This window comes from Vicia villosa, unplaced genomic scaffold (assembly GCF_029867415.1).
Source record: "Vicia villosa cultivar HV-30 ecotype Madison, WI unplaced genomic scaffold, Vvil1.0 ctg.000217F_1_1_3, whole genome shotgun sequence".
NCBI lineage: Eukaryota > Viridiplantae > Streptophyta > Magnoliopsida > Fabales > Fabaceae > Vicia > Vicia villosa.
This window is the reverse complement of record NW_026705081.1, coordinates 808,156-819,055: the sequence shown is the minus strand read 5'-3', so window position 1 is coordinate 819,055 and position 10,900 is coordinate 808,156. Positions and strand designations below refer to the sequence as shown.

At 33.9% G+C, this 10,900-nt stretch overlaps 3 protein-coding genes across 3 annotated transcripts; 1 reads left to right on the top strand and 2 right to left on the bottom strand.

Moving 5' to 3' along the window:
- Nucleotides 1–708: 708 nt before the first annotated feature.
- LOC131625438 (basic leucine zipper 34-like) lies at nucleotides 709–4,180 on the bottom strand. The gene is made up of 5 exons (XM_058896305.1): nucleotides 3,018–4,180; nucleotides 2,817–2,907; nucleotides 2,532–2,658; nucleotides 1,571–1,731; nucleotides 709–1,057 (listed from the first exon to the last, which is right to left on the bottom strand). The coding sequence occupies exons 1-5, from the start codon at nucleotides 3,674–3,676 to the stop codon at nucleotides 989–991; spliced, it is 1,107 nt and encodes a 368-aa protein (XP_058752288.1). The 5' UTR covers nucleotides 3,677–4,180; the 3' UTR covers nucleotides 709–988.
- A 457-nt stretch (nucleotides 4,181–4,637) lies between these two features.
- On the bottom strand, nucleotides 4,638–9,788 carry LOC131625448 (pentatricopeptide repeat-containing protein At1g06270-like). The gene is made up of 3 exons (XM_058896314.1): nucleotides 8,270–9,788; nucleotides 7,316–7,648; nucleotides 4,638–6,165 (listed from the first exon to the last, which is right to left on the bottom strand). The coding sequence occupies exon 1, from the start codon at nucleotides 9,510–9,512 to the stop codon at nucleotides 8,436–8,438; it is 1,077 nt and encodes a 358-aa protein (XP_058752297.1). The 5' UTR covers nucleotides 9,513–9,788; the 3' UTR covers nucleotides 4,638–6,165; nucleotides 7,316–7,648; nucleotides 8,270–8,435.
- On the top strand, nucleotides 6,084–7,763 carry LOC131625449 (zingipain-1-like). The gene is made up of 2 exons (XM_058896315.1): nucleotides 6,084–6,525; nucleotides 7,034–7,763. Exons 1-2 carry the CDS (start codon nucleotides 6,084–6,086, stop codon nucleotides 7,624–7,626), a joined length of 1,035 nt encoding a protein of 344 aa, XP_058752298.1. The 3' UTR covers nucleotides 7,627–7,763.
- Nucleotides 9,789–10,900: the final 1,112 nt, after the last annotated feature.

Genomic DNA, 10,900 nt, shown 5'->3' with positions numbered 1-10,900 from the left:
TGCGAGGGTTGAGTACCTTTTGCACTATTTTTAATTTCTTGAAATAAATGAAGTAGGAGAGAGAAAAAAAAGATTCACTCATAATCTCCACCATTTATTTTAAAATTCAATGGTTCGGATTCATTCTCACATTCTCATATAAATATGTCATTCTCATATGATATGCGATATATATATATAAATCAAGATCAAATGACATTAAGATTTCAAACTTAATAACATGACATTTCTGATAACTCTTTACCATATATCCGTATAACAAAATCCACCGTTGGATCAAAAGTTATTATCAAATTGAGCATCATGTCTCTAAAATTTACAATTTTTATAGTTTTTATGTATTGAATATTTCATTTGATTATCTTATATTTCAATATAATAATTTTAAAGATTCTTTCTCATTTTCAAATTACAAACCTTCTAAAACTACTTCCAATCATTTAATTAATCAACAATATACACACTCCACTAAAAACAAATTGAAAAATAGGAGAAAAAAGTGATCATTTGCCAACATCTAAGAAAGCTAATTAAAACTGTATTTATGTAACTTCAAATATCGTACATTCCAGTCATGAAATCATCCAACTACTGTCAACAATAAATCTTATCTAACTTTTTCAGAATTTTGTCATGACATACCTTAGTTTTACAGTAACACATTACCTTATCCATTACCAAGATTTCCATATGCCCCACAAAAACTAATGAAACAGTTAAAACTCCATTATATATACATCACAAATTGAGTCAAACTGATGATAACTATTTACATTTTATAATTATTTTTTTCTAATTAATATGTCAAATAAAAATGATTATATAATAATTATAATAGATTACAACCAAACCAAACCATTAAATCCAATGGTGACACAATATCCATCACTCCACAAGAATCAAAAGACAAAACTAAAGAAGTGAAAGAATCATCAACAAACATTATCATTACTATTATACCTCTATTCTATATAGATAGTATAATAAATTAAGTTAAAGCAGACACAACTGTTTCTTCCACCCTTTCTTTTGATGCCACTGCTGCACATGTGTTTCCCTGCATTCCAATCATGCAAACTTTGAGTGTGGTCCCTTTCTTTTTAACTTAAACACTTCACGTGCTTCCTCTCTTTCTTTAACAGAAACTAAACCCTACTTGTACTACCCAATAACGTGACTCTTCTCAATAAATTCACTTTCCTTTTTCATAATCGATATTCTGCATCCGATTTTACATTGCAGTTGAACATAGACAAATATCTCAATGATCTATAATCGACTACATTGTACAATCAACTGCAGAATATCGACTGTGCTTTCTATCATGAACTCAGAGAAAAAAAATTCACAATATATAATAACTTAACGAAAGATGACATTGTGATAAGGTATAATATACAATTCATCCAATTACATTTTTCAAAAAAAAAATCTTAATTATTTTTTGTTCTATTATAAAAAATTGTGCAAATTCTTTTGATAAAAGTAAAAGAATCAGGGTATGATAATATAAGGTAGCTAGTTAGATATATAGTGTGAGTACTCTTCTCTTTGAAGGGTTGAGTCATACATTGAGAAGTTGTTCATTTTCTGGCTGAGGATCACATAATGGCTTTTGTTGTGATGGAGATGGTAAAGGTGAACCTGTTCCATTTTCCATCTTTGAGAGGTTTTGATGGTGATATACTTGTCTTAATCTCTCTATCTCCCTTTTCAGTGCCTCTTGATGAGCTGCATGGATTCAAAATATTACTATAGCAAAATAAATTTTGATTATTTTTCGCTTATATGTAAAAACAAAAAAAATAAATCGTCTGATCTTGATCCTTCGGACAAATAACATAATGCCGAGTTTGTAAATAGTTGAAATTTATGAGTGTAGCAAATCAAAATACAAGTATCAACTACTTTGAGCAGGACACTAGAGAAGTATTAACTAGTTTGAGACAAGGCACATGATCATATACAGACACATAAATATGTGTGCATGCAAGGAGAAACACTTTCACTAAATTCATTCAACAAAACTATGTATGCACTCTTATAATTAATGGCATGTTTCTTCCTTATAAAATCTAATCAAATAAATATTTTGTATCAAACTTTCACTATAAAAGCTAATAGAAGGGCAACTTTATTAAGTAGTAAATTTTGCCTACTCTAGTTAATTAGGGTTTATATAGTTCGGTTTGGGCTGGTTTTAGCCTTATCCGCGACCCAAACCAATAATATCTGAATTTTGGGTTAGAATGGATACGGATTATCCACTTGTTAAAAAACCATTTTTAACTATGTTCGAATAAAAAACCATCGCCACTCATTCATTGAACGCAGATTGATTTTCATGGTTCTATTCTAGTTGAGTTGGCCAGATTAACTGAATGACTAACACGAATCTAGTCCATCGCATTTTGACTAATTATACGAGTATCTAGTTTTATTAGGAGTATCTGGTTTTATTAATCCTCTATGGTTAACCATAACCAACTTCAAAGAACTACTATGCTAGAAAGTTAATAAAATCACCATACCATCTTTGAAAATCTTGTCTTGAGCAAGGGCTGCAATTCTTTGCTTGAGAGCACTATTGTCAACATTTAGAAGCAAACGTTGATGATCCAAAAATGCAACTCGTGGAGAAAGCACTGAAACTTCGGCCTTCAATAATATCGGTCAACACAATAACAAAAAGTCAATAACATTATCATCATTTCATTATTTCTACTACTATACTAGTACACATAAAATTTCTATATTCTATAATACTACATAAATATTTCCATAAAATTTCAACAATTATTATAGTTATCACAAACCTGCAATGAAGTTACACTTCGTTCAAGCTCTGATATGTATTGCAGCTTCCTCACTCGCGATCTTTGCGCCGATTGCCTATTCGCCAAGATTCTAATACAAAAACCAAAACCAGTTTCAGTTTCAAAACAGAAAAATAATGCAGAAAATATCGTAAAGTTTTGAAGAACAAGATTACATGCATTTGCTTCATCATATGTTACCTTTTAACTCTCTTAGGATCGGTGATTCTGTCATTCGAAGAAGATGAATTGTTGTTGTTATTATTTTGAGGCTGTGAATTTTCCTGTTTGCATTGGCTTTCAACCTCATCAGGTTCATTTTTCAATTGCTTCTCATCATCTTCCTCTTTCTTCATCTCTCTCAAATCATTCTCCTTCTTCTCTTCTTGCTTATTCATCATCTCATTCTCATTCTCATTGTTGACAAAGTTCTGATCAGAAGGACTCGAAGCATTCGACGAGGACAATATTGGCGGCATGTTATGCACACCAGCTATTTCATCGCTGAACATGGACATAAACTGCTCATCATCAAACTTGTCGAACTCATGGTCATCATCATTAATGTTGTTTTCATTTTCACCATTTTTCCCGCTGCAATCATCGAGCATTGGCGATTCTAGGAACGCAACGGAGTCGCTGACGGACCGACGGTGAGCTCCCCGCCTAGCGGATGAGAAGTCGAGAAACTCGTCCACCCATGAAGGGTTTTGATTCTGATGATAATTGTTTGTGTTAACGTTGCTGCTGAAGACAATGTTGTTGGATGAAATGGATGTTGGCATGATGTTTTTTTGATGAGTTGAAAAATCTGGCCAACTTGGTGACATGTTTGGAATCTTGGGAGGTAATTGTGCCATTTTAACAGGAATTTTCGCAAACCTTAAATATGTTGTTGTTTTTGTTAATGATGTTTTTGCATGAAAATAATATGCAATGTATGAATGAGAGATAGAGAGATAGAGAGAGGGAGAAGAAAAATGAAAAATGAAGGTGAAGAGCCTCTAACACAACCCTATATGTACAACCCCAGAAACCTTTGGGGAATGTTAGAGGGAAGAAAGTTATAAAGTTAATTAAACAACATAATCATGAACTTTTTTTTTCTCTTTTTTTTCTTTTTGTGATGTAAAATATTTTTAAATATTTTGTTATAGGATATAAAATCCTAATAAAAAAAATGAAAAAAAAATGGAAGGGTATCTTGTGTGAGTAGGGTCACATGGGGATGGAGAAGGAATGGACAGCTATGAACAGCTGGGAAGAGGGACTCAACGGTGTAACTGGAAAGTCGCCAGTGGGTTTAATAGATAGTGGGAATCAGCCACCACGTGCCATTGTGACCTTCTATTTAGTGACATACCCTTATCTTAATCTTATAAATAAGGTCCCATTTTGGAACATTATTCTCTTCTCTATCTATATATTGTTCAATCAGAATATACTAATTTTAACTCTTTGATCATGGAAAATCTAAGGTTAATTAATTAGATATTTTTGTTTTTTTTTTCGTAATTTACTAGGTTAAGAAAAAAGTTGAATTCTAGTTGATTAACCAATTTAGTTAGGTTTGTTTGAGGTGGTTAAGAAAAATATCTTAAATTAGAGTGTGTGTTTTTTAAGTTTGTTTTTAGGTAAAAAAAGAAAACAGAATTAGGTATTGGATTTGATTCGAATGAATCGTGTCCACGTTCTTGATGAAATTTTAAAGGTTAATTGATTGTCTCTAAGACAAAAGGAAAGTGAACCAACCCCACTTAAGGAAGTTAGTGATTGGTGAAATCATATGGGTTTGTGATCTTTAATGATCTTTAACTTAGAGGAGAACAACGACCATGTGCATCTATAAGATATTTTTTATAATGAGTGTAGTGGTTAATACATGATTTTTTTTTCTATTAGTGTAATTTGAAATTTTAGTGATTGTTTGATTGATATTATATATAGGTTTTGGGTTTTAAAGTTGATTTTAAGTTTTTGGAACAAGATTGTTCGGTTTAGATTGTTCGGTTTAGGTTTTAAAGTTTTTTTTTAATTTACACCGTCCGATCTCAATCAAACATTGATGTAACTTACTGCATGGATGCGAGAATCAGAATGTGTAATGCATGGGGTGTGACGTGTAGAATTGTGAGGACTTGTGGGATTTGGGGTATGAGCTGTGAAAGAGAGGGAAAAGTTAGGGGTTATAGTGAAGATCATGTTATGCTCCCATGTGAATTGTTTCCATGCACTATATGCTTTCTTTGCTTTGTCCCCAAACCATTCCCACATGTAGGGTATATGCTCTCTTTCTCTCTATGAGAATGTGCATATATGTCTTTCTAAGTACCTTCTTCCATCATCTTATCTTAACTTGAATTAATTTAGTTTTATAAGGAGATAAAAGTTTGACATAGCACATGATTAAGAGCACCTTCGTGGAGTTTAATATTATAATTAAGGGCATCTTTAAGTTCTTAGGCATGTTGAGTGGGATATCTTACCAATGTGACTAAGAAAAAGAAGTTCAATATTTTTTTGAGAAATTGAGATGACATTAACTTTAGACAAACATGGGTTTGTAGATTCAATGTACTAGCGATCAAATAGAAATGAAAAATATAAAGAAAAACGAACATTCTTTAACTCTATTAGAAGACCAGTGCATCTTGCGCCAGAGAGAGATCCACAATAGACGACAAAACTCTCACTCAAAAAATTTAACACTACTGCATGCTTAGAATTGAATTCAAACTCAATACCTCTGGTCTCACTCAAAAAAATTTAACACTGCTGCATGCTTAGAATTGAATTCAAACTCAATACCTCTGGTCTCACTCAAAAAATTTAACAATTGAATTCAAACTCAATACCTCTGGTTAAGAGGAAAGAGATCCTTTTTCATCTCATCCAAGTGCTCTTGGGTGACTGCGGACTATAATTGAGTCATTTGTTCAATTTAAATCCATTCAATAAGCCAACACAAGAATTAACTATTCACACCAACTGAAACTGCCTAAATTATGGAAAATTCTTAACAAGACATGTGCGTCTTCATTATGGTCATGCACAGAACATGAGATACACAATTCTTGTCTTGCTAAAAACTCTCAAGCACCAAACACATGGAAATAAATACATAAATATGCAAATGAAACGTCTCTTAAACAGAAATTAATATGCATTGTAATGCATACATAAATAAATAAAATAAACAAGACATTAAGATAATAAATACCAATTAATGCTAATGCTATCATTCACTATATGCATTAAGAATTGGAGATGAAGATGATCATAATATTAACCATTGTTATCCTCAATCTTGTTGTCGTGTGCAACCTATGGATAACTGCAAGCGCAAGCCCTGCAATGCATAAAATGAATTCAACTAATCCAGAAGTTATGAAGAAGAGGTATCAAACTTGGCTGAAACGACACAGACGACATTACAGGGACAAAGAAGAATGGGAAGTTTGTTTTGACATTTACCAATCAAATGTTCAGTTTATAGAGTTCCACAACTCTAGAAACTATTCTTACAAGCTCACAGATAACAGGTTTGCAGATCTTACAAATGAAGAATTCAGAACTAGGTATCTAGGTTTTCTACCTCGGTTGCATGCACAGGAAAAAAACAAATATCATAAACATGGAGATCTTCCAAGAAACCTAGATTGGAGGAAGAAAGGTGCGGTTACACATGTCAAAGATCAAGGCCGTTGCGGTAAAATTTATTTCAAACCAAGTTTATTCATTTTCTCAGATATAACAGTATGATATATGAACATACACTAACCACGATCCTCAACAGTTAAAATTCAACTGTAGAAGATTGCAGCCATTTAAAAAAATCTTTATAGTAAAAGAAAACTGAAAAAAAAAATGCAAGCAAATAATTAGCCACAGAATCAGAATTGAGCTTCGTGTAGTTAGTTGCCCAAAGGTAGAAAATTCAGTTCCAAACACGACCAAACGTTAAGTCTATAAGAATTTTATATGAAGTGTTTAAGAGTTTGCAATTTGAATTTGACAGGATAAATTAGTCTCATGTAGTATATCTATAAAGAAAGTTACTCTTTATCTTAAGGGATTGCATAAGAACTAAACATATTTGAAGTCTTCTAATATTTTATCTATTGATGAGTTCGCGAGCTAAAGATCATGCTTAAACATTTTTTTAAATTTGGGTTTAGAGCTGACTAGCTGAGATGATGGTATAAAACTTGATGCATGAAGTTGTTGGGCATTCTCAGCAGTGGCAGCTGTGGAAGGCATCAACAAGATAAAAACAGGAAATTTAGTTTCATTATCAGAACAACAGTTGATAGATTGTGATACTAAAAGTGGGAATGAAGGTTGCGAAGGTGGCGACATGTACATAGCATTCAACTACATCAAAACGCATGGAGGGCTAGCCACTGCCAAAGAATATCCTTATACAGGAACAAATGGTAAATGTAACAAAACTAAAGCTAAAAACCATGTGGTAACTATAAGCGGCTATGAAAATGTACCTGCTCACAACGAGAAAATGCTAAAAGCTGCAGTTGCCCATCAGCCTGTTTCCGTTGCAACCGATGCCGGAGGCTATGCATTTCAATTTTATTCAAAAGGAGTATTCTCTGGAAGTTGTGGAAAGGACCTCAATCATGGTATGACTATAGTTGGGTATGGAGAAAAAAATGGTGAAAAGTATTGGATTGTCAAAAATTCATGGGCAAACGACTGGGGTGAATCGGGTTATGTTAGGATGAAGCGTGATATTAAGGATAAAGATGGAACTTGTGGCATTGCCATGGATGCTACCTACCCTGTCAAGCATTAAGCAGCATGATAGGAAAATTGACCTGTTGTAGTTATACAAATGAATGGTGTTAGCTCAAGAAATATTGTTTACACTTAGTATAAAAGGTTTTAGGAAGACAGCAACTATTGACTGAATTTCAAATGTAGGTAGCTACTAGCTAGACAAGGAAATTTTTTAAGGAGCACAAATTAGAAACAACAAGGTAAAGAAAACTCCACAAGTATTGTCAAAATAGCAAGATATATCAGATAACAATACACATAGCTCAATTTCTCATCATTTTCACCAATCAAGAAATTGTTCCCCAGAGTTTGTTTATATTTTGTGATTGCACAAGTTAAAACATGTATAAGGTTAGCAACCTGCAGAAAAATCATGAAATAATCACAGAAAGATGACTGGAACCGGAATATAAAGCATAAGGAACATGACATTTCCCACCATTTTATAATCTATGCAGTTGATATTCTAATATTGTTTCCTTTACACATGAAGTTACTCCATTTTCTTGTGTTAAAAGTATCGTATACAGGCTAATTTTCTTGAATATAATACAACCATCAAAGTCAGGCTAAGAAGAAACATCAATTTTACAATTCAAATAAAACTAAGTTCGTGTATATGCTCACTCCTTTCCATGCAATAACATAAGAGATTATACCTCCAAATGATTTGCAAATCTAAGATCCTTGAGCTGCAATCCTCTATCACAGCATTCCCATCGAGAAAAGAATAATGACACCGTAACACAGACGGTACGTGTCTTTGCAATAGTCACTTGTTCAGCTTAAAAACCAAAACCCTCCTCACTGTAAACAATTCAACAGCTAAGATTTAAGTTTCGCAAATCTTTGTCTCACAGCACAAGCCATCTTCCACTCATCAACACTCGCCAACCCATCAATTATCTTCTGCCTCACCTTAATATATGGTATAAAACCTCTTTCAGTCATCCCCATCACAACCTTCCCTGCCAAAACATACTCACGTCTCTCCAAACAACCTTCAATCACCATCTCATAACTCTCAAACCCAACATCATTCCCTTCCTTCTCCAGAAACTCAATCACCTCAACCGCTCTCCATATCTCTTTGTTCCTCCGTAAAGCAGCCAACAATTTCACCACCGTTCCATGATCCGGCGTCAACCCATACTTCACCACCATTTCCTTCATTAAATCATATCCATCAACAGTCCTTTTAACTCTACACATTGCACTAATCACAACCCCAAAACAATTCAAATCAGGAATACACCCTGCTCCACTCATACCCTTCACAACATTAACCGCCTCCGCTAATTCATCAACAGCACAAAGACACGAAACTATATAACCACAAGTACCACAGTCAGGATAATACCCAATTGCTTGCATCTCAAGTAAAATACCAGCTACAGAAGATTCCGACCCACATTGCCGCCGGTTGAGCCAAGCAGACGAGAGAAGTACATGAGTCTGAGGAACTGGTAAGCAACCAGAACGTAAAGTCCGTTGTAAAACAGCAAGTGCAAGAGGGAATGGCTGAGGAGTTTGGAGAATGTAAGACAGAAGATAAGAGTAAGCTAGCTTGGGCTTATAGCGTGGTCTGATAGGTATAAAAGACTGCAACATTTCATCAACCATTTGAATTTGTAAATTATGCGGAAAAGAAGATAAAAATTTGAAAGGGTTTGAAATTTGGGATTGGGATTGTGAGAATTCATTGGTAATGAAATCGGGGATTTTGACATAGTTTTTGGATTCTACTAATGCAGTAAGAGCATGTTCAAGTTCTTGCGGTGAAGAAGAGAATGAACGGAATTGGTTTAGGATAGGGAAGAAACGGAGAACGAATCTACGGGAAGGGTGCATTGTTGGTGCGCTTGCATGGAGTGGCGATATGTGACTATATAAAGTGATCATTCAGGTGGTTATGCACATACCTAGGTGGTTGATTGGGGATAGAGACGATGCCGTCGCGGCGGTGCGGAGGATGAAGCGGCGGGGTCGTTGAGTTACAGTGGCGGCTGCATGTTTTGCTAGGGTTAACGAAAAAGAGATTTTTTTTTTTTTTTGAGTAAAGAAATGGGGCACTTTTTTTTTTTACTTTTTTATTGTTAAATCAAAAAGAGAGTGAAAAGTGTAAACCAATAAAAAGCCCTTAAACTTTGAAATTTCAAAGAGGGGGAATAGTCTTGCCAAAGGGATTTTCAATGGAAATGAATTGAACTAGTAAAATGGAACGAAGAAGAATGGAATGAGATTCCATTTTATGAATCGTTTTATTATTTGTGTACTTTTTTATATAATTTAACGTAACAACAAATTAATTCATTACATTGTATATATTTTTATTTTATAACATTACATCAATTCAAATATACCTTTAGTAAATGGGACATATGCTTCATTAAAATCAATGTTAGGATTTTGAAGAAAGTCTTAATCGTGTCTTATACATGGCAATTTCACCATTTGATTTTAACTTTAACTTGAAAACTCACCTGAAATATATTGCCTTTTAACTTGAATAATTGACCATTTCTCAAATTTTGTTATTTTCAATGGCCTTGATCTATTCATTTGTTACACCTTGTCAGTTTTTGTCTTTCATGGCTGGAACACGATTTATTGACTTTGATTCAACCATCATGGATTCTTCAATTAGTCCACTATTTTCTCTTATGTTTTGATCTGGAAACTTCTCATAATCATTCAGTTTGATTAATTGAGTTTTGCCTTTTGTTGGTCTTCTCACTTTCTGAGGTTGTGCAGGTTCAATCTAAGCCTATACTTCTTGCTCATCGTCTTAGAGTGGTTTTAATGTGACTTTAACCTTCACCCTCCCACATTGAATTGAGCCAGATCTATACTTTTATTTCGTCAAACTCCTCATCCCTACTAATCACCACATTGTTCTCATTTTGTAAGGACAACTTATAGGCACCTACGGAATGGTAGCCAACCAAGATCTTGACTTGACCTCTATCATCAAGCTTACTTTTGAGTTGCTCAGGTACATGTCTATAACATAATAAACAAGAAATCTTGATGTATCCAATACTTGACATCTTTCCTAAATAAGATTAATAAGGTGTCTTGTTGCGCAACTTTTTTATTGGACATCTATTGATGATGTAGACAACAATTGAAGTAGCCTCACCCCAGAAATAATTTGGCATTTGTTTTTCCCTGAGGAGGCTTTTAGACATGTACCTGGTACTTCTATTCTTTCGCTCAAGGATGCCATTATGTAAGGTTCTATAACTTCGTACTTAATCCCTTTCTTTTCACAAAATCGGACAAATTCA